Source organism: Octopus sinensis, linkage group LG4, assembly GCF_006345805.1.
Source record: "Octopus sinensis linkage group LG4, ASM634580v1, whole genome shotgun sequence".
Lineage (NCBI taxonomy): Eukaryota > Metazoa > Mollusca > Cephalopoda > Octopoda > Octopodidae > Octopus > Octopus sinensis.
In genome coordinates, this window is record NC_043000.1 from 90,252,006 (window position 1) to 90,276,876 (window position 24,871).

Consider the following 24,871-nt stretch of genomic DNA (forward strand, 5'->3'; position numbering starts at 1 on the left):
ATTTTACATTGTTGTTGTAAGCAACACTGGTTGTTCCTTGCCTGTGTTACAATTATCTCTCAAATTACCAAGTCCACCAAAGTGTTTGAAACACAGATACTACACAGAGCTATGATAACAGGATATGAACAATTTCCCAGCTCAACTGGTTGTCTGGTAATCTAGCAGTTTGAATATCCACATTTAATTCTCTAGTGTTGGTGTTTTACATTATATCATTTATGAAGGCTCAAGACAACATTAGTAGATAAGAGATAAAAGCTTGAAACTACAAAAATATTTTCCTTGATACTGACCACATGACAAGCTGCTGGCATTATAGCTAATAACAGGAAAAATACATACCCCTGTCCTACAATCCTTGCTCAAACTTTGAGCAAAATACTGTTACTGTAATAAGAAACATCAACATCAATGACAAAGTCCATAATTGCTTTGCAGCTGCATATCATTATAATGATGATGGTGGTGGCTGTGGTAGACAGAAGCAATATCTTAAATACAGAAAAATATGAATAATGCATCTATTTTGTTCAAAGTAGTTACCTGAGAAGAAAAACATAAAACAAAACAGCAAGCTGATATTTTCAACATTTCTTTTTAATGAAATATCATGAAATCAATGTAATTATTTAATGGAAAGTATCTTTTTTTTTAAAGTTTATTTATTAATTTAGAATTTCTCTCTTTATCTTTCTCTCATCCTTTCACTCATTCTTCCGTTCACTCTTTCTTTCTCTCACTCTTCATCTTACATAGCAAATGGAGAAAGACTCATAACAATGTCTACCTCTCTATTTTTTTTTTTAATAAAACAGTTTCTTTGTATTCAATTCTTGTCTTTATATTTGGTATGGGTATTTTTTTTTGGTTTTTTTTTGTCTTCTATTTTTCATCTTTCTCTTGTTTGTCAATAGTTATACTTTCATTGAACACAATGTTTCACGAATAAACAAGAACACAAGAGAAAAGAAAATCAAACAAAAATATACATATGGAATAAAATAAAAGAACTGGTATTTTTCAAATATTTTGGTATTTTTTTCCCTTTCTCTTTCTTTCTCTCTCTTTTTCTTAAACATGAATACTTGTTGCAAAAGGCATCCTATTCCACTAAATTCAATATAACAGTCTTAATTCTTTAACATTTTTTTTTTTTGCTATCTAATCGTTTAATAAAGCTGTGCAAATTATTTCCAGGTTGAAAATTAAGGTGCCATATACTGACAGATAAACATTGACTTCTAACAATGGTGGCAAAGCCAAAGATTATGGAAGAGGGACCGACTTACTCGAATTAACTGACTCCAGTTAATGACTGGAATCAATGCAAGAAGAATGAAAAGTCAACCTTGGTGGGATTCGAACTCAGAACCTAAAGGTAATATAACTAAGTACAAGAAATTTAATTCAGCACTCTACCAATTCTGCCACTTCACTGCCCTACTTTGAGATTATATACATACATACATATACATATATATATATACATATATATATACATACATATACACACATATATATACATACATATATATATACATACATATATATATACACATACATATATATATACACATACATATACATATATATATATACATATATATATATAATATATATATATACATATATATACATATATATATATATATATACATATATACATATATATACTATATATATATATATATACATATATATACATATATATACATATATATATATATATATACATATATATATATATATATACATATATATACATATATATACATATATATATATATATATATACATATATATATATATATACATATATTATGTGAAATAGAAAGATGAATAATCTTGTAGTAGATTAATCAATGTAGTAGATTAATCAATTAATCAGTAGATTTCTTCAATTCACAAATAATGTTTTATATATACATATATATATATACATATATATACATATATATATATATATACATATATATATATATATATATACATATATATATATATATATACATATATATACATATATATACATATATATATACATATACATATATATTCACACACACATACACACATATATATACACACACATACACAAACACACACACACGTATATATGAAATTTTTTTAAATGACAAAATACAGTGAAATTATTTAAAGTAAAAGCTAAATTTTTTTTTTTAACGTTACCAAAATTATCAAATTTTCACTTGAAAGAAAATAAGATATGTAAAAAAAAATGCTAAACAACAAAGTTACCAAACCAGAAGAGGAGGGTGGATCTTTGGAACAAATTACACAAAAGCCTTAATTTTTTTTCTCTTTTTTTTTTGTCTCATCTAATTACATTCAACACCCAACTATCTGCAGGTAATGAAAGAACAAGATACAATACTAATACTACCAATAATAATAATTCTAACAAGTTTCAATATGGTCAGGGCATTAATTGTCAAAGTTGCTGACTAATTCAACTAAATGAGTAGATGCTTTTTTGTTACTCTTTTAAAGCAAGAAAAAAAAATTATAACCAATTTTAAAATAGGTATAATAGAAAACATCTTTGCATATTTTTAATTTTGTAAAAAATATCTCCATGAGGTTTTCCATCATCATTCTTCTACTACCTGTTTGTTCCTCTTTAAAATAAAACAATAGAATCGTGTTTATTCTTTTTTACTTGGTTGCAGTTCTAAATGAAAATCTGCTTTTTTTTTTCTTTCAGTTCCAGTCAATAAACTCTTCATTGAGTCATTGAATGAAAAATGTTTCCAGAAAATGAACTCAGAATTTATTCCGTCAGTTCGAACCCACAAGAGGCAGTGTCATTAGAAAAAAAAAAGGGAAAAAAAAAACAGCCCAAGTTATGTGCGCATGTGTGTATGTGTGTTGGCAAGGTTATCTTTTTTTTTTTTTCTGTTGTAGTTATTGTTTGCATTTTCTTTTTTTTTTTTTTACATTTTTTTTTCTTGTTAAAGATGGAGACTGAAGAGTGACTAATTATGCAATGATTGACGAAGTGAAGTGAGACTGATGTAAACAGAAAAAAAAAATGTGTATATAAAAAAAGAGAGAGAGAGTTAGTAAAAACATTCAAGTATGATAGATATGTAGAAGGGAAAAAAACAGAGAGAAAGAGAAATAGAGAGAGAGAGAGAGAAGAATGGTAGTAATATATGTGGATTAAAGAATGTAAATAAAATGTTAAGGAAGTCAAAGTAAAAAAGTGAGAAGGTGGTAGAGAAGAACCTAGCTAAATGTGTGTTACTTGAGGCCAAGAAATCCATACAAATGTTCAATATGTTTTATAACAGTGTCTAAGAAATTGGGTTTTTCTCTGTGGATGGACCGTGCCCCAGAGAGAGCTGTGGAAGTGGTACTGGTAGTTGTGGTTGTCGATGTTGTTGTTCCTGATGTTGTGGCTGCTGTCCCTTTGTTAGGACTGTGCTGTTCACATTTTGTATCAGTTTCTTTGCCTTCTTCTGAAGACAGCCTACCACTACCAGTCTGGCCAGCACCACTACCAATTCCACCAGTTCCACTAAGAGAGCTTTCAGATGCTATCTGGAAACCAGGGGACACCTCTTCAGCATTGTTGTCGGTTTCCATTTCATCAGGGTCGTTACTGAATCGCTGGCGCTTTGTAGGTGTCTCCATAGACTCATCTGGTTCCGAACTGTTTAAGTGTTCCGAACGAGTAAGCTTTTCGGCTGTTACTGGGACTTCAGTTAACGTCTCAGCAGTAGTAATAGGGTCGATGTTAATGCCTGGATTGATACTAGTTGTGGTGGGAGATGAAGTAACAGCTGATGAAGTTGGAAGAGGACTGGAAAGAGGTGATGATGAAGATGTCTTACTGCTGTTGGTAGCAACCGATACTGCAGTGGGAACGGTAGATGTAGCAGCAGTGGTAGTAATTGTAGGAGTATTCGTAGTAGCAGTAGTAGTAGTAGTCGTAGTAGATAAGCTAACAACACTGGTTGAACTAGCAGCAAGTGAAGAATCTTCATTTTCAGATCTCTGACGTTGTTGGTAATCACAACACACTCTGTGAATGTGTTGCAGGCTGTCTGTTAGTAAACTACTAAGTTGTTTTGGAGGTTGAACAGAAAATATTAAAAGCATGGCTCTAAGGTCACCATTAATACGTTGGCATATAGAAAAAAGTTCCTGATCAGTTTTTACATTTTCTGTTGCTGATTTTTCAGCGGTGATAGAAGCTACAAGACTATCAAGTAAACTTTGACCTTGATCATTGAGGACTTGTTGGTGAACCTTAGGAAAGAAATTGCAGAAAAATTGGTAGATTATAGGGCTGTTGAGAGACATGCGTTCATCCAATAGAACTGCATTGACATACTCAATGAAATAATAGCTGTTGCACAATACTTTGATGCAACTCTTATCAAACTGCTCTAAATGATAGATTTCATTCCACAATTTGGCAAAATAAAGTGAATGAAGAGGTACCCCTTCATAAGCAACCATTGCACTCAGATTGATCAAGTCTTTAGTAAGGTTATGTTGATTGACAGCAACCCGGCATAGCAAGTCAATAAACAGGTGATATTGATTGAAGAAGTCAGACAGTGCAGCATCATAACAATCATCAACATTTCGGGAAGCTTCCAGTTGGTTGGAGTGTAGCAACATCTGAAACTGAGGCCTTGGTGGTCTGACATTAGATTTAGAGCAGATGGTCTTCTGACCCCTGCGTGGGAAATAAGGACCAACAGACACTGGTAGGTTGGTGTCCTGAAATGCTTTGTGGGAATCTCGCAGAATTGTAACAATAGTAGGGATTATGTCCTTTTGGAAAGTGAGTACCATTTCTTTGAGGACTTCAAAACAACTCTGACGGATTTCAGGTGGAGTATAAGAATTCAAGAGAGTAAGAAGCTTGCGAACAAACTCTGCTCTTTCATTCCAGTTAAAGATGCATTCCTTTACATGTAAAGTACTTGGGTTCTTCCGTTCCAAGTAATGCCTGGCAACTTTGAGGACAGGCAATAGCAAGGCAAGGAGATCAACAATATCGCCAGTCACATGACACGCTGTAGCCTCGTGGTACATCACATGAAGAGTAAAGAATGCTTCAGTTATCATTTGCAAACCTTGCTGGTAAATAATGAGTAGTCTGTCATCTGTACTATCAACTAGAATTTTGAAGCTGTTGATGAGTGTTTGCCAGCCAGATCGAGCATCCAAGTGCTGCAAGTACATCTGGATAGTAGTTCGCCTGAAGTTATTGATGGCCTTCAATTCTTCTTCAGAACTGTCTTGGTGCTTCATTGACATGACTCGCATCATTTTGAAGAGTTCTTCAACAGCAGCAGTATACTGGGCAGGATAAGGAGAAATGTTCTTAAATGCCCACAGAATATTTTGGTGCTGAGCGAGCTGCCTTGTGAAAGAACGTGACTGTTGACAACAGATGCGCAGTAGGCCATAGTAGGCTGGCAACATACAACGATTGAACATGACAACTTCCTGATCATCGTGGTCAGCGAGGATATAATTAAAAGCAATATTTTTACAGACATGTGTGTTGGTGACAATAAGTTTTACATTCTCTGGGCAGTCTAGACACACTTGATACCAGAACATAAGCATGGCTTGTTTGTTGTGGTGCATTGAGATCTGAGGTTCTGATAACTTGGGTTGAAATAGTTGCCATAAATCAGCAAAATAGCGACCAAACATTAACTTTTCCTTTTTAGAAATCAGACAGTATGTGACAACAGCAAAGTAACAAACTAGTTTGCTGGTGCCGTGAACCTGAGGGTCAACATAGAGACGTGCACGCGACAGCAGTGATAACAAATGCTCGTAGATTTGATGTAGAACAGCTAGTGCATCTGAGGAGAGTAGTAGTTCTTTATGTGGACTCAGTATGCTTCTCGCTGTGCGGAATGCTTGTCGAAAATTTAGGCTGGGAACTAAGGAAACCAATAAGAAACTTGCTGCATTTCTTACCCGTACATTGCCATGAGCAATAAGATAACCTTCGACCCAATTGTCCATCTGCTGTAGTACCCATGCATTGGCAATTTTATTCCTAGTGACCAAATTCGAGAGCCATTCAAGACACTGATGAGGACAACATTCTGTGAGCTCCCAGAATCGCTGAAGAATATACTGTAAAAAGGGAGGCATTCCTGGTGGACCTCCAATGAATTCAACTAATAAAGACATTAACTTAAAAAATGGTTGCGCCTGTTCTGCATTCAGTTTTTTGACAGCATTGAAAAGCATCTGAACAATTGCCAATGCCAAAGAGTCATTCCAGCGACAGAGACTAAAAATTAAATTGCACGTCTGCCGTACATTAATATGGTCTTTAATTTGATTGTAAAGGAATGGAAATCCTTTGCCACCAATGATGCTGTTATAATCTTTTTCACTCAGGCGTAACTGATTGTCTTCTCCTCGTGACCTCTCCACCAGCTGTGCAATCAGCGCTATCATTTTATCTAGTGCCAGAGGTCTGTGCTTATCTTCAGGCATTGCAATGACGTCATCTTCTTCATCATCATCTGACAATATTTCAACATAATTTTCTTGAGCTTTCTGACCCATGTAGAAATTAACAATTGCTGATATAGCATTGTTATTGATTAGGAAAAAACATTCTTCATCGCCCATCTTGGCAAATTCTAGAAGAAAACTGAAATATTCTGTTAGATACTTGCTGTGGGGTCGGACACCTTGCTCAAGAATTGCTAACATACGTCTGATAAATTTGGTAGCACATGTCTGACCACTGAGGCTGTTGGATTTGGTTTGGTCATCATTGGGATTCCCTGAGGTTAGAAGGTCATACTGGGCATTTTTGAGTTGTGTAATTACGTGAACTAATAACCTCTGGAACATCTGGCGCACCATTTGGTTAGGACATTTAATTAATATCTGCTGAGGCCACCAATCACATTCTGCCATATGCTCCAGAAACCATTCACATGCAGCTTGGCAGGAATTAAACTGCTTTGTCAGAAGTTCAATCCACTGAAGCATAGTAGGTTTTTCTTTGGCATGAATATGTGTTTCTAAGACAAAGGACGCACTCAGCTGTGCAACCATCAGAGGCACTTTTCTTGGGTCATCTCGAGGTAATGTCGTTTGAATGTAACCACATAACTGTAGCATGAATCCAAAATAAGTGTGCTCGAATATATTTTTATCTTGTAGAAACTGCATGTTGTCTTGCCATATCCAGTCAGCAAGTTCCTTTGACAAATCAAAGTTGAATTTCTGTGGCGGCTCTGATGCAGCATCAGATTCTTCATTAGGCACTTCTTTCTTCTTCGGAGAACACCGTTCATAAAATAACATATAGGCACTGTTGGTCTTCTCAAAAGAAAAATCCATGAATTTGTCAGTAACAGAATCATACGTTTTACTTGTCATTTCACCCCCGAAACACTCTGCAGCTATTTGGCTAGGATCAAATGGTTTCACTTCAGCATCATTAAATAGGTACCACTTATCAAATCCAGTCTTAGACTGACTAATGCGATCTCTGATGAAACTATAATAGTGTCCTCCATCAGCAGTTCCCGTGTGTACGGTTACTCCAATCAGTTCATATTCATGGCAGTCAGATTCATCTTTCGTGAAGGTGTCATTCTTATCGTCATCATCTTGTAATTTATCTGGTCCCATCAAGTTCACTTCCATGTACTGAGACATATCCAAGCGTAATGGAAAAGAAAAATGTGTATTTACCTTTTCTTTCATCATAGTCACCATATTAAAAGTGTATCGCATCGTATTAAAACACAGGATCTTGGGAAGTTTTCTGAAGCATGCACGCTTTTCAGCACGGACTTTCTTTTGACATTTTGAGCAAGTATACATATTATCTCCTTCAAGCATATCCTTCACTGTAACCTCATCAAGCGAATCATATAGATTTTTCATGTCTGTAACTTGGCATCGGACAGTATAAAACTCTTCAACAGTGCGACTGACATGTGGACAATCAAGAGAAACAACATTATTAGTTAGGACACCACCAAATAAACTTTTCACCAGCTTTTTCATGTCTGAAGACATTTCTTCAAGTTTTGTTATTAAATCTGTAAAGAACTCAGTCATATCTTTTTGTTCTCCTGTGTTCAGAGGTTGTTTGTCCATGGTGTAAGTCTTGCAGAAGCTCTTGGGGTTATAAGCTTTTCTCTCACTTTCTTGAAGGTAAGCAAATATCTTCTGAAGCTCAATCAGTGTGGCTTCATGCTTTGTCTGGTCTGTACACTTTGCTTGTAATACTGACTGCCTTGCCTGTGGAATCATATACAAATGCTGCATACATGTAGCCATATAGCAAGTAGCTCCGAGGTTAGTCAAACCTACATAGCCACATTTTGATCGTCCATCCTCATGTGGCCAATAATCCCATGGGTAGGGTACATGAGAATCTTTACTGTGCTGTTTCATCATTTTTTCATGCAGTATAGCATAGTTTTCAACACTACCTTTTACCATTTCTACAAGCAAATCGTAAGCAGCAGCTCGAGATGCTTGACTTTTACACTTAGGCAGCTTTCTGTTGACTGGTGATGGCAACGCAAAGAGACACCAAAAAATGTCCTCAAGAAATACTCTACCATTTTCAGATGTTTTGAATGGTGGTTCATGTTTCAAAATAGCAGTACAAAGATTTAAAAGACCAATCAGGGCATCATCCTCCTCGTAACCATTCCTGGTTTCATAAAAAGAGCGAGAGATTATATGATTAGCAATTTCTTTACATAACATATCTAAATTCACGAGACTGTCAGATTTAGTGTTTGCATCTTCTTTTGAAATGTTATCAACAAATCTGCATACCAACCAGAAATAGTCACGGCAACCAGGGCCATATGTCTCTTTCTTCTCCTCTTGCAGGTAGGCATCATTTACTCGGGGTTTTATTAATAGAGCTTCTGGTAGAAATGACAGCATACTAGATAGTATGGGTAACAGAAATGCATAACCATTTCTGTTTTCCGAAGTCTTTCCTAAGCATAATTGATAAAGTCCAGTACAAACTTCCTTGCGGACGCAGGGTTCTGGGGCTTCCAGGGTTAACCTTTTCAGCCAAGAATTGAAATTTGGAGATGAACAAAATGCATCTTTTAGTTCTTCACATGAATATGCCCAAGATACAAGAAAATTTAAAGCATAATGAACAACTTCTGACCTCCCCCAAGTGCCTGTATTGCATAAATTGTTTTCTATTGGTATAGCAGCATCAAACAAGATTTGCATGATGATCTGTAAGTCTGTATTGACATTTAGCATTGACAGAATGGTTTGGTTGAGACGAGGTACAACAATTTTATCACAATTACTTTTTTGACGTTTCATTTTCTTACGGGGTAACTCATAATTTTCAAAGAGGTCATCATGGCCTGCTTCAGCATCTGACCTTTCCACAGAAAACTGACTTATTAGACGTAGCAAATAAGCCAAGCATTCTTGATTCCACTGGTTCCAAGTTTCATCTGCTTTGGCTTGCAAGGTACTTGATTTAAATATATCAACTAAATGACTGAGCCCTCCTTTTGAAATGAACTGCTTGGTCCAAACTTCTTCAGGAACTTCCAGACCTTCCAGAACTTGATCACTATCAGCATCTCCTCCTCCTCCAGATCGAGAAATTGATTTTTTCTTACATTTTGGATTTTTTGATAATGCTTCAACTATCTGTAAAGAATACATTAAACGGTGTGGTCTTTGTGGATCTAGTAGCCGATTCCAGTCAATAGGCTCTTCAGGTGGAGTCTCTTCTTTGTAGGGAGTTGATGGCATAATACTTCGGAAGCCATATAACATTTCAGGACTTGTTGGTAATAACATCAACAATTCCCAAACCCGCCGAGAAAATATTTTGCCTTTACTTTGTAAATTCCATCTTTCTTTACTTTCTAAATCAGCTGTTGAGAAGCTTAGATTACTCAGTTGTTCCAACAAAGTAAGCAGACGTTCGAAGCTTGGCTCTTGCAAAAGTATCATCATAGGTAATTGTTCAGGACTAGGAGATGGTAGGCATGATGATGGCAATGTTCCATCCATCTTTCTCTGTGGTCTACTTGCACCAACAGAAACAAAAACAAGTTGCAAGTCCTTAAACTGCATTTCACTCAAAGTTTTCTCATCGTTATCTACAGTAAGCTCCTGCCCAAGAGTAATCATCCGTATTGGCCCATCCCCCAGCATAGCGCCAAGGATAGGAGACAATATTGAATTACCATGGTTACTAGAGGACTGCTGGCGTTGAAGTTGTTGCTGTTTCTGGAGAGCTTCCCACCACCGAGCAACTTCAGCCCGTAATTCTGCAATGAGATCAGTAGACAACATATCTAATGGAGTTTTTTCTGAGATACCAGCTGGCTGTAAGAGAATTCGAATTGGGCTTGACTGTTTCTCGTGTACATTACATTGGTGACTCACAATGCCATGTCCATCGATTTGCCAGTTTCTGAGGTGGTAAGCATATCTTTTTCGAAAACCTTCCAAGTGATTTTTTAATAAAATCAAACCTCTTTGAATAACAAGAAGATTCATGTCGGGATTTTCTTCAACTTTCTGAGAGGCAGTTAAAAGACTGTCCATGCATCGACGAATAAATTCATCTTCTTTTTCCAACAGTCCATTTCCATAATTGATGTAATAGTTATTCAAGAACTGGATGGCTGTGATACTGACGTCTGTATTCAAAGCCCGTAGAGCAATTTGCCACAGCTGGTCCATGCCGCACACTTGGTCCTCAGACAACTGATTATCTATAGAAGCATTTGCAATTCTTGCCAAGTGTGATAATTGTTGGAAAAGATTCAAACCGATCATACTCATTGATTCAGGTTTAAGCTGAGGCATTTTCTCAAGAAATATGTGCTTGAATGTTTCCAAACACATGGCATGGTGATGCTCTTTGCTCTTGGCTTGATTAAGAAACCAGCTCAAGCATTCATCAGAACATTCTGGATCTAAAGCAAGACAAGCCCACAAAGTATCCACCTGTTCTTGACTTAGACGGAAACTATCTGGTGATCCAGGAGCACTGAACACACCAGTTAAAAACAAAAGCCTCACCTTAATTTGTTCCTTGTGACTGTAGAGGGATGTACTTTTCTGTAGATCACATTTTCGGCTCTCAGTATAATGGATAAGATCACTAAAAAAATGAGACATCATATTCAGTTCTTTTTCTGCCCACATAGTCACAGCATGGTTGTCAGAGCCACTGCGGTACTGTTGAAAAGAGCTGAAGATTTTGGGCAGAAGACGCAGAGATACCACTACAGACCGGTGCGCAGCCACATTTTCAATGCATGCTTCAATGAACTTGATTTTAATGCGCCTATCTGTTGAAAAGCACACTAAAGTGTAAAGAGCTTTCTCTGCTTCAACAACCAAGCCATCGGGTAGCAAACACGCCATGTCATCTTGCACAAGATCCCAGAGAAGCGTGTTCCCTTTCTTGCAGACATCATCAAATGTAAAATCGGTACAAGATGAAACTGAAAGTTCTTTCTGAGATGGTCTGGGATGAATGACATGTGGCATGTGAGTATGATACATTGATGCCATACTGGCGAGATGTTGTTGCATTTGGTGCGTATTGAAATGAGGATGTGCATTGATCTGAGCTAATTCCTCATCACTGAGAACTTCTTCCCCATCAAAATCTGCCATATTTTTTTCTGATTTTGTACTCATTCTGGAACTGTGGCAGCTACCTTCAGGACTCAATATGTCTTCAATATAATCACTTTGGATATGTCCATGTGGGTGAGCTTGCATATGTTGGATATAATTAGCACAATCAAACATTTCGGCTTCATCAGCACGGTTCTCAAACTCCTGAGCAGATTGGGAGGAAGCCACACCTTGAATACTGCTGTCAGCACTGTCGTGGTTGGCTAATGTGGACGGTCTGGCTTCAGAATCATGAGAATCTCGTGAATCCTGTGATAGGTTACCAGGATCTGAAATAGCCATTTTCTTTTCACTGTCCCCACCAACTTCCAAATCTTTACAGTGACCAGTAATACCATCACTATCACCACGAGCTTCAAGAGAAACTGAACCAGGATGCAAGCTTTGTTGAATTCTGTTCTGATTTTCAGACCTTTGCAACCCTGGCCGGATACGATAGCGTTTCTTGCCTTGTCGCTGAAGAACAAGACAAGCAGGTTGTTTAAGAAGTCCTTGCTGCTGGAGCTGTATATGATGTTCTTGCAGTGCATGTTGAGTCTCATAACGAAGTTTGGTCTCGTGCATTAGCTTTGCTCTTCTAGACTCGTTAGCATCAAAATCTGAACTGTCCTCACTCTCACCGTGACAAGAATGTTTCATATGTACCATTTTAGCATGCTTTAGAATCTCATCATCAGATTCTTCATATTCTGACTCCATTTCTTCCTCCTCCTCTTCTTCTTCCACTTCCTCCTCCTCTTCTTCTTCTTCTTCCTCCTCCTCTTCTTCTTCTTCCTCCTCTTCATCATCATCGTCTTCATCAGAACATGTACCTTGCTCTGTATCACGATAAGCTTGAGCGTTTCGGTTTCTAGGGGGCCTTTGCTGACATTTTAATGGCACTGGCTGTCTTTTGACACCTCGGCGTTTTTGCATTCCATGTTTCAGTGATGTGCATATTTGACCTTCTCCAGCGCTAGAACCACTACATTCTACATCACTTTCGCTACCACTACTGCCACCTCCCACCTGGTTAGGAGCCACAAACTCTTGACCAAGGCCAGTGAGCTGCCGATGAGTACCTTCATCCATGTCGCTTTCATCACTGTTGTCACTGTTGGCCGAAAACTGCTCGCAGCTTTTCTGTTGTTTCTCAGAACAATCATCGTGTTTCTTGGCATGAGAAATCTGTTGTCGTGTTGAGCCAGCTTTGTTTTCAGCCTTGTTCAACTCTTTTTGATCATCCTCTGAAGGCAATTCCTCATTTTTATTATCAACCATTCCAATTCTCTTGTTGCTGTCCATTTCAGGGACTTTGTCGGTCTCCCCTTCAGAAAGTTGTAGACTTTCGCTGCTGCTCATTTCTGGTTTGCTTGATTTACCATGTTCTAATTCTTCTTCCTCTTGTTCAATAGCAGCTACAATGCTCTGTGGCTGGTCAGCTGGCTGTTGTTGTTGGTGATGGACGGCAGCATTATGGCTCTGTGATGTAACACAAGTGCTCCAGATGCACTTGAGGAGAGCAGATGCTAAATATAAAGTAGACTCAGTGTGTGCAGAGGGATCAAGGGCAGATACTAAGTTAGACAAATGCTGAACCAATTGCAGTTCTAAATTTTTTATAAGGGGAATCAATATATCATAAACTTGCTTACTACAATGTTTCATTTGACTGGCAGTCCATATACAGTCGATATGTTCATTTGTGATTTTTCCTTCAACGGCAAGAAAATTTAAAATAATCTGGCTTTGTTTGATGATTTCCACATGCAAATTAGGACCAAAAATATGCTCAATAATCTTATTTTCTAGAAGCCATTTAGCTAAATGATTACCAACATTTTCTGCATCTACTAAAGTATCGTTATTGCAGCATTCATTATACAAATCAATCTGACGGTTAATCTGAGCTATACCAGCCAGTCGAATTGTCAGAGTTGAACAAGTGAAATATTTAAAGGCTAAATCCAAACCTTCTTTGTCATATGTAAAATGTGTATCCAACGGTTCTTTCACAGCTGCCCACATGAGGTCTGTCATGTTCCGGGTGCCGGCCATTCGCAGGTCTTTATCGGATAATTTACACATATAACGAATTACAGCAGTTCGTAATGGCACAATACATTGCATCACAGTAGCGATATTCATCCAAAGACGAAGATTTGCAATAATGTTGATGAGAGTATGAGCCACTGTGAATGGAAGCGTGTCCGGTGTAGCTTTCTCGAAGCATTGTTGCAGTGCTTGGACACCGTTACTATCACAGAAAAAACAAACATTGCGCAAGAGATACAGAGGAACTTCAGAATCGGAGATTTCACAATAATTGTTCAAGGCTCGAGTTTCCTGCTGAGACAATTCTTCTAGAGATGAATGAACGACATGTTTGTAAGCCACATACGAGGGGAAGTTCATGAGAAAGACTTTCGTAACTACTTGAAGTAATTGGTCTTTTTCTTCCATGGCCCAAACTTCGGATTCATCGAGTTCTTCTGCATCATTTTTTTCCGTTTCTTCCGATGACAAGCCATCAATTGACGATTTGTTCTTGTCAGAAATATCAGAAACAGCATCTTCAGAACAATGATCACGCTTTTCTTGTTTTTCTTTTTCCTTGGCGTAGTCATCAGGCAGAGTCTGAATGTGCCGAATCGCAACAGTCAAAACGATTTGAACAATATTGTTCAATCGTTCAAAGTTCTTAAATTCTTTGTAGCAGCACATACATTGTTTCTGAGGCCATATATTTACGTATTGAATCACAGACAGAATCTCATTCTTTCCCAGACGAAGACCACCACCGCTGTGAAGCCGCTCATCGTGGCTATCGAATAAGGACAACAGGCCAGAGCATACATCACACATTCTCAGAATCTTGAGAAACACCGCAAGGAAATCTTGCTGAATAAATTATAAGCGACTCGACATGACAGAATCACAAAATCGAATCGAACGTGAGAAAAAGTTTTTTGTTTTCCATACCTTTTTTTTTTTTTTTAAGCATTCAACAATCCGCCATATTTGTTTTTAGACGTTTTCTTTCACCGGGAAGAGAATTAAACTTAAACCAGAGTGACCTCCCTTGGCAGAAACAAATTTTCTTCAATTTCATTTGTGCAAAATATGCCACAAACAACTTTATACACTAACTTTCTTCTTGACAGCGTTTAAGGAAAAAGACAACGTTTCAACATTAATCCAGTAAATGTTGAAGAAGTAAACTGAAACTATTACATCAGAACAAAAAATACAAACGGAAATTCGAATGTTTTTGTTTACCTCTGTTTCTCCTACCTCATCCACTCAATTTAAAGTTTTTTTAATCTCCGACAATAGAGAACGCACCCCCTGTCCTAAATCCATACGCGTTTATTTCCCCTTTATTCTATATTTACCGTATTTTTAATTTCTTTCGAAGTCTAGTCTTGGGGTCATTGTCGACAACATCGACCAATATAATGTATATTTAAATTATTATATATATTATATATTACTGATGGATCCTCATTTTATCGATCACGGAGGGAAGAAATGCAAAGACGGCACTGATTGTATTTGAACTAAATTTAACATTCAGTCCGAAGTCCAGTGCACTTATTTGCTACACGAAATAATTTAACACCCACCATACCGTTAGGCTTTTTCACTATAAAAATATTATCGACTTCTGAAATTTTGTTACGAAAATAATAATAAAACGCCTTTATACCTAGATCAACTTTTATTCATTTTTAATGTTAGCTATATATTTTTAATAAAAAATTTTTTTTTCAATTAATCATTAGAAGGTTAGTTCATAAATTGCTTGCTTTCGGTACTTGATCGGAATTTTAAGAACATCATTGTTCTTTTAAAATTTTAAAACAACAACAATTTGAAGAATTGTTATAAATTAAGAATGTTAGTATGAGGTAACGTTTTTTTTTTTTTTTTGAAAGAGGGGGAAGTAGGAGTAGATATTGTTAAGGCGGTAAGAGGAACCTTGTTAAACACTTTATAAAACTCAGCAGAATCATTTCGAATACGTTTTGGGCTTCATTTTTTTTTTAATAAATAAAGCTTTATCATGTTTCAACTTTAACTGCGGATAAAACAAACGATAGAAAGACAAATAAAGGAAGCCAAAATAAAACTTTAAGAAATATTTTAGTGTCTTACTTGTTGTGTACTGAAGTCAAATCCAAGATATATTCGGTCGCTGCAAATATTGGTGCTTGACATGATTGCAATGTCAAGGTTATGTTTTGCTGTCAAGGCTTCTATCTATACGGTTTAGTGTGTGTGTGTATATACATATATCTATATATGTATGTATGTCTATTATGTTTTGTTATCTCAGGCGTTTTTATTATACATTTTTAGATTTGCCCCCTCCTTTATCCCTTTCAGAAACATAATAGTGGGTTCTGAGGAAAGTTTTCTTACTTTTGAGTTTATTTGGAAGGGAGGGGGATTTCACATTTAAAAAGAAATCAACTGCTTATCTTTGCATAATAATTTGAACTGAGTATTTTTCGCGGTTCATTTTGAATTATCACGCTTATAAATGAACATATGTACAATAAGAAATATAAGATCCCTATGAACCTAGTTTCCAACACGGTTTTTATTCTACGTTGTTGCTTACTCACTTTTTCAATATCTAATGTCTAAGGGTAAAAATAAAAATGATGCACTAATGTTCTATTAATTCTACAGGTTTTGGAGCTGCTCACCATTTAAACAGAATGAGTCAAAACATTTCTGGTTGGCCTAATGGATAGGGCACCGGACAAACAAGCGACAAATCAGGAGTTCGAGTCTTGCTACTGGCGTTATAATGTCTATGTGAACAAGGACACCTCCCCCCCCCCAGCTCATTCTTCTTAGTTGTCCATATGTATCACCTTTATCAGATATTGTTATCTTCAGCTGTAACAGATTTTGACATATATGTTGGTTTATAATGAAAATTTCAATTTTTGTTGGTTTTAGAGGTTACAACTAGTTAGTGCATATATCCAGAGATATATTTCAATGTCAATACTGTTACAAATATCAGAACCAGAATGTTTCAAATAACATAATTTTAGTTGTATGAATTAAAGATTAGTTCAATATTTGTTCCTATTTTCACTCAAGTTTAAAAATCTGCTGGATCTCATTCATAAGGGAATCTTACATTGCTTATAAACTCTATATTTGGAAGGACTCATTTTAAACTCTGTTGGACTTTCGGACTTTACTCATAGGATATTGGAATATTGTATATATACCATTATGCCTAAAAAATGGATTTACAACTTCAATACCCATACATATCTTGCATCTATTTTCTTTCCTCCACCTCACTCTCTATTTTGTATCACATCTAAACTAACTATGACTTAACTATCCTCTCACACCGTCTCCGATGAAGGGATATAATTAATAAATATCCTAGAAACAGCTGTAAGACCCTTTATCTATAAATGCTCTAATATCTACACAGCCTTGGTTTTTTTATCTTATTACGCAAAAAATTCATATATATATATATATATGTGTGTGTGTGTGTGTGTATATATATGTATTTATCTCCTTCATGAAGGCACTTGGTTTAGTGGTGAGGGGTATTCAGCACATGATTGTAAGGTTGTGAGTTTGATTCCCAGTGGCTCATTGTGTTCCTGAGCAAGACACTTTATTTCACGAAGCTCCAGTCGACTCAGCAGGCAAAAATCAGTAGTATCTGTATTTCAAAGGGCCGGCCTTCACACATCCTGGGTTATGCTTAATCTCCCTGAGAACCATGTTCAGGGTATGCATGTCTGTAAAGTGCTCAGCCACTTGCACATTAATTCATGAGCAGGCTGTTCTGTTGAGCAGATCAACTGGAACCCTTATCATCATATCCAACAGAGTGCCAACAATATCTCCCCCCTCTCTCTCTCACTCTGTATATATATGTATAGGCACAGGAGTGGCTGTGTGGTAAGTAGTTTACTAACCAACCACATGGTTCCAGATTTGGTCCCACTGCATGGCACCTTGGTCAAGTGTCTTCTACTATAGCCTCAGGCCGACCAAAGCCTTGTGAGTGGATTTGGTAGATGGAAATTGAAAGAAGCCTTTCGTGTATATGTATATATGTATGTGTATGTGTGTGTATATGTTTGTGTGTCTGTGTTTGTCCCCCTAGGATTTGGTAGATGGAAATTGAAAGAAGCCTGTTGTGTATATATATATATATATATATATGTATGTATATGTTTGTGTGTCTATGTTTGTCCCGCCACCATCGCTTGACAGCCAATGTTGGTGTGTTTATGTCCCTGTAATTTAGCGGGGCAAAAGAGACCGAAACAATAAGTACTAGGCTAAGAAATGACTCATACAAGTAAAAGTGTAAGAAAGTATATATATATATGAAGAGAGTGAGTGAAAAAGAGACGTAGATAGATAAATAGATAGATAGATCGATAGACACACACAGTCTTATTATTCTTAGCCCAATGTATTTTGTGCACAATGTCTATGAGAAAAATTTTCTCAGGGGACTATTTCCAAGGTGAGAAATGTTCCCACATCCAGGTATACATGAACTTACTAAATATGGTTATAAATGATTGTACACACGCACACACACACACATATAGTTATAGCGAGAGAGAGAGAGAGAGAAGAAATATTTGATGTACATAAGTCAATGAGAACAAGAGCACTCAGATAGCGCAAACCTCCACCAAGGCAACACAAATGTCCTCTCAACAATTAACCAGAGATGATTTTTAAAATGAGAATATCTGAAATAAACTCGACTGCTCTTACAAATGAGAATACAAAAAAATGAACCTGACCACTCTCAAAAATTAAGTAAAAAAAAAACAGAAAAATAATCTAGAATCCTTGTCTGGTACCAGATCGATCCCAATGGTAGCTATGGAACGTGAAGGTGACTGTAGAAAATTTAGTAACAGCAATAAATAGTTTATCCTTATCTAATACAAGCCAAAGTTAACAAATTCACCATTCAAAATAGTTTCAAAGGTGGATGTAATAATAATAAGTTCTACTCAGGAATTTTTAAATGAATAGCATGAGACCTTTTGATTTCCTCTTCTCTAAAATTCCGTCCTTCCTTTAGTATTCCCGTATAGATGTATGTATATATGTAAGTATACTGTAAAGTGTTAATATGTATGTATAATATATATATTATAAAAATATGTTAATGTTATTTAATTTCTGAATGGTTTTGCTGCCGTTTATTTATGTAGTTTGATTTCTTTATTCATCAGTTTCTACTAAGATAGAGACATGAGTAAAATTAACAGAGAAGCGAAAATAAAACTTTGGAAACAGCCTAAACGGAAATAATTGAGAAAGACTTGAAAGTCAACATAAGATCGTAATCATGTAAAGTAAAGTAAATATGACAAATAATCCAGAATTATTGTCTGATACCGGGTTGATCCCAAATCTAATCAGTTTATGCTAGTGATGAGGCCAAACATACCTGAAAGTTTCATCCGAATCCACCTAACGGTTCTTGAGATATTTTGTCCATGGACAAACAAACAAACATCACTGAAAACAATACCTCCACCTTTACTAAGGTGGAGGTAATAATGAAGGATAATGAGGGGAGGTGAAAAAAGATGAACTGAAATATATAAACAAAATGAAATGCAAGTATATGGAGCCTCACTTGAAACAAAAACATTTTGCATTATGGAAAGGAAGTAGAAGTAAATCCTATCAGTTTTGACAGACAAGGCTATGTGGATTCCCTGTTACATGGTTTTGAGGTTTAGTCACACTGTGTTGCACATTGGGCAAATGTTTTCTATGATAACCCAGGGTTGAACAAACACTGGGTAAATATAGACAGAAGCAGAGACTGCTCTGTGTGTGTGTATGTGTCAGAATTTTGCTTCCCAGCCACACGGCACTGGTTCAGTCCCACTGTGTGACACCTTGAGCAAGTATCTTGTATTATCACCTTGGATCTAACAAAGCCTTGTGAGTAGATTTGGTAAACAGAAACTAAATGAAGCCTCTCATATATATCTTATATATGTATGTATGTATATATGTATGTATGCATATATGTGTGTATATGCGTGTTATTATTCCTTTGTCTTGTTATTGCATGGTAATAGTAAAATATTCTGTGGCATGTTTGGTGATGGGGAAATTCACCTTATTTGGAAACAGGTGAGAGCATGACAGCTAGGGCATCTGGTCACAGAAAATCTCTCAACAAACTCTATCCAACTCATGCAAGCATGGAAAAGTAAACATTACAAACAGTGATGACTCTGTGTGTGTGTGAAACATTAAAATTGTTACATAATTTTACCATATACCTTGTTACAAGAAATTATTTGTCTACAAATGATTTTACAAAGCAAGGTGGATTCATCAGAAAATCAGGTGTATGAAAACTTATGTAACACTTTTAATGTTCCATGATATGGATCCCATACATTTTTTAACCATATGTAGTGCATAACTACTTCTTCCATTCCTTTCATTCACTTATTTAATTATTGCATACTACGTAACATAAGTTGCTTTTGTACTGGAGTTGTATAGTACCTATCATCTTATTATTTTGATATGGAACAGAATGTATTTGATACATGGATTAATAAATTTCATTGATCAATTATTGTTTTCTTGTTTTCTTTAAAGCCTTCTTATGCTAGAGGCTAACTAACTGTTGTGCCATCACTGATTGGATCTCACTACATTGATATATATATATATATATATATATATATATAAACTTTTACAAGGAAATCAGTGATAGTGATTTTCTTCCTACCCTCCTCTATCTCAACCTTCTACACAACTACTTCCTCAATCTACCTAACCACATCTAATTATCATTTACATATTTCCATTGAATGCTCCCCACCAAAAAAATTTTTTTTAATTTGCCAATGAATATGTAAAGCCAGAAAAATCCTAAGTAAAGCACAGTTTGATGGTAAGCAAGCAAACCTTCAAAGCCACTGCTGGCGTTATTTTCTTGTAAAAGTTAATAAATATCTATTCTACAATAAATAATGAGTAATCCTTCAGTTTATTGTTAAAAGTGTTGTATATAAAATTTGACAGAGGAACAAACACACTCATTGCATCACCTAAAAAGCTGACTATATATAAAGATGGATGCTTGGCAGACTAGTTTTAAAATTTTCTCAATCATGAGGCTCTTGTTGTGCAGCACATTGAGAAAAGTCCGCAAATAAAATTGAAAGAGAAATTGTATGGAAGCGCAAAAATGATCTGTACTTATTATTTGATGGCACAACTTTGTGATAATTGTATCGGCCTTAAAGTTACAAGTATTGTATAGATATATTTGTTGATTGGCCAGCCATTTATAGTATCATGCAATGAATAGTTCCATTGTTCAAACAACTAGAACCCTTGATTTTATGAACTAAAGATTCGTTAATCATCTGAACAGTCTTTAGTCTTTAATAGTAAGGCAGTTGAAGCTGAGAAAATAAGAGAAATTCTGCAGTAAAAATGTTATACAAATAATCCAAACAGTGGAAAAAACCTTTTACTGGAAGGCAGCAGAGAAGCCTAATGTTTTTGACAGAACTCTTCAATTGTCAGAGAAGTGTCAATCTTTCTCTCAGTAGAAGTATTATGACTCCCAAATTTTAGATTTCTCTTCTTCAAGATGGCATAAGAATTACTCTATTATTGAATTACTAAAGTGTTACCTGTCTCATGACTTGTGACCTTGGGAGTATACTCTTGTCACCATGGGTAATGTTAGGAAATATGACACACATACAATAATTATAATTTAACTTTTATCAGATCCATTGGTGCTTATACAAAATGATGAAACCTTTTTTTCCCTTTTATTGTTTACTTCATTCAGTAATTTGACTGTGGCCATGCAGGAGCACTGCCTTAAATAGTTTAGTTGAACAAATCAACCCCCAGGATTTATCTTTTTAAAGCCTAGTACTTATTCTATTGGTCTCTTTGCTGAATTGCTAAGTTACATGGACATATAAGGAGTGGCTGTGTGGTAAGTAGCTTGCTTACCAACCACATGGTTCTGGGTTCAGTCCCATTGCATGGCATCTTGGGCAAGTGTCTTCTGCTATAGCCTCGGGCCGACCAATGCCTTGTGAGTGGATTTGGTAGACAGAAACTGAAAGAAGCCTTTCGTGTATATGTATATATGTATGTGTATGTGTGTGTATATGTTTGTGTGTCTGTGTTTGTCCCCCTAGCATTGCTTGACAACCGATGCTGGTGTGTTTACGTCCCCATCACTTAGCGGTTCGGCAAAAGAGACCGATAGAATAAGTACTGGGCTTACAAAGAATAAGTCCCGGGGTCGATTTGCTTGACTAAAGGCGGTGATCCAGCATGGCCGCAGTCAAATTTCTGAAATAAGTAAAAGAGTATATGCACACCAAAACCGGTTGTCCAGTAGTAGTGAAGGACAAACACACACACACACACAAGCATGCACGCACACACACACACGACAGGCCTCTTTCAGTTTCTGTCAACCAAATCCTCTCACAAGTTTTTGGGTTGGACCAAGGCTTTAGTTGAAAACATTTGCCCAAGGTGCTACGCAGTGGGACTGAATCTGGAACTATGAGGTTGGGAATGAAACTTCTTACCGCACAGCCATACCTGTGCCTAAATGAAAAATAATCTTCTAAAGAAAAATATTTATTTTATGTAACCTCTTTTATTACTGATTTATTCATTGCTGATCCAGGATAAAAAAATGTGTTCAATTTTCAACCATGTTAAGCTTAATCCTTTAGCATTTAAACCGGTCATATTCAGTCCAAATGTTCAATCTGTTTTATGTTGAAACCAATCAGATCTGCTCCCTCACACATACTTTAAAATGTCATTTTAAAAATGAACAATCACATCAACAACATCTTAAAGCTAGTATTAAATTTCATCGAGTAATCTGAATGCTACAGATTTATCCAAATTGAACTGTGATAATACAGGTCAGTAATCAGTTGAAGAGACTACTTTTACTACAAAAATGTAACCCAATAAATGTTTATGCTGGATATTATTATTATTGTAGAGATTATACCACTTAAAACATAGTTGCTCTAGCTGTCTGTTACTATGATGTATTTAGAGGTTTTGTCTATGCTCTGCTTATATATAATGTGTACAGTGACATCCTTGGTGCTGTCAAGCCTTTTTTGTATTTTTTACTAGAATTTCTGAATAGTACTCTAGTTTGTTGATTTTAATTCATTTTCCTAAGTTTCAAACTTTCTTCACTGTCCTGCAACAGATTCTACATTGATAATCAAGCCTGCAGTAAGAAAAAATTCTCATAATTTTCATAAAAACATTCAGTTCTGAACTCTTGCATCATTGATGAGAATCCCCGCAAATGCTGCTCTTAGCAGTTCTTTATTGTGTTTAGTGCTTATATCAACTTTACTTTTATTGCAACAGTAACTGAAAATAAATTGGAAGTACCAATCAGTTCCTCTTCCCATCTACCACATCTGACTTAAAATTTTAATATATACCTTCTTACTAACATAAAAAAGAAAATCTTACAAGACATGAAATGCATCACAATGCACACATGTATGAAGCACAGATTTATTCTGCTCTTTAAATACATTCTACAAATCAGGGGCGGACTGAAAGTATTAAGGGCCCTCAGGCATAGCTGTTTACCAGGCCCCTTTGAATGTGTGTTTTAGTAGAGTTAACATGTAGAGCATGAACCCCTCAGAGATCCGGACCCTCAGGCAGTACCCAATTGACCGATGGCTCAGTCTGCCCCTGCTACAAATCCACCATTTGCAAACACCTTACCCAATAAATCCTGTAACCTCTAAATCCTTGATAAACTAAAACTAATAGCAGACTATATATATAGTGATGAGCACAGTTCCACTAATCTGCTAACAGCTAATTAGTGAAGCTAACTTTGCGTTTTTTGATTAAACCAATAAAACTTTGGCACTAGTTCTGTATTACGCCTCAAAACACGAAAAATAAAAGTGAAACCTTTGACAGAGTAAGTTATAAGTAGTTTCACTTTTAATAGTTTCGCTATGTATATATATATATATATACACACACACACACACCACACACATATATATATATATATATATATATATATATATATATTATATATATATATATATACACTGGATCCTCAATAACATTGACATAAACCTCAAATTCGAGATTGAACATCCAGACGAATCTGGAACCCTCTCTCTACTTGACTTTCAACTCAGAATCACAGAGGAAGGCTCCATATTTACCAACTTTTACAGAAAAGCTGTAAGCAGGAAACCTTTTGTCCACTACCAATCAGCCTTACCCACCAGAGCCAAAGCCGCATACATGAGAAACGAGATTGCATGTATAAACAACAATTGCAGCACAGTGACCAACAAAGCCATCAACACCAAACAGTTTCTCAGAGACCTAACCCTGAATGGCTACCCATCATCTTTAGCCAACAACAGCACCTGAAAAACATCAGGGTCAATAAACCCTGAAAGAACCATCATACTCCCAAGTCTGGCATGTGCTTCCTTAAGCTACCACAATTTGACAACAGAACTACTGCAGCAATACAACATGCAGTCCGCAGGAAAGGACTTGACATACAGATAGCACACACCAGCCTTTCCCTGAGAAAAGCTCTGTCCACGAAGAATATCTCTCACTACTCCAAGGAGTGTACATTATTGAACTGCCTCATCAATAACCCTGAATTGTACCGGAGGACCTATGTTGTATATGAGATCATATGTGGCAAATGTGACGCATCCTACATAGGAAGTACAACAAGAAAACTGTATATACATATAAAGGAACATATGCAGGCAGACACTTTTGTGAAGAAACATCTACGGAAATGCCAGGCCAGGGAATTCATAGTGCACATCTGAGCAACACAGCAGAACAGGGGCAACGTTAGAATCTCTGTGGCCATCCTCATAACCAAAGAAAACCAAATATCAAAAACAGAAGAGAGTTACAGTAAGCTAGCTGGTTGTTATAGCAACACCTTTCCATGCATGTCCACTCTACACACATGCACATTGGCAATATTTATCAGTTTCTTGAAAATGGGGTCATAACCCTGAAATATTGAATGTATGGTAAGTCTACATTAATTCATATATTTGTTTTTATAATTATAATTAAGAGCTGT

General features: G+C 36.2%; 2 protein-coding genes across 2 annotated transcripts in view; both read right to left on the reverse strand.

Annotated features, from left to right (window-relative positions):
- The window catches only part of LOC115210325 (xylulose kinase), a 74,954-nt gene extending 58,975 nt beyond the window's left edge, over positions 1–15,979 (reverse strand). Inside the window, exon 1 of the mRNA XM_029778851.2 lies at positions 15,844–15,979. Within this exon, the coding sequence (XP_029634711.1) occupies positions 15,844–15,906 (63 nt within the window). The 5' untranslated portion in view covers positions 15,907–15,979. The remainder of the gene's footprint in view (positions 1–15,843) is intronic.
- On the reverse strand, positions 2,501–15,278 carry LOC115210324 (ubiquitin carboxyl-terminal hydrolase 34-like). Its single transcript, XM_029778850.2, has one exon. It carries the CDS (start codon positions 14,548–14,550, stop codon positions 3,268–3,270), a length of 11,283 nt encoding a protein of 3,760 aa, XP_029634710.1. The 5' UTR covers positions 14,551–15,278; the 3' UTR covers positions 2,501–3,267.
- Positions 15,980–24,871: the final 8,892 nt, after the last annotated feature.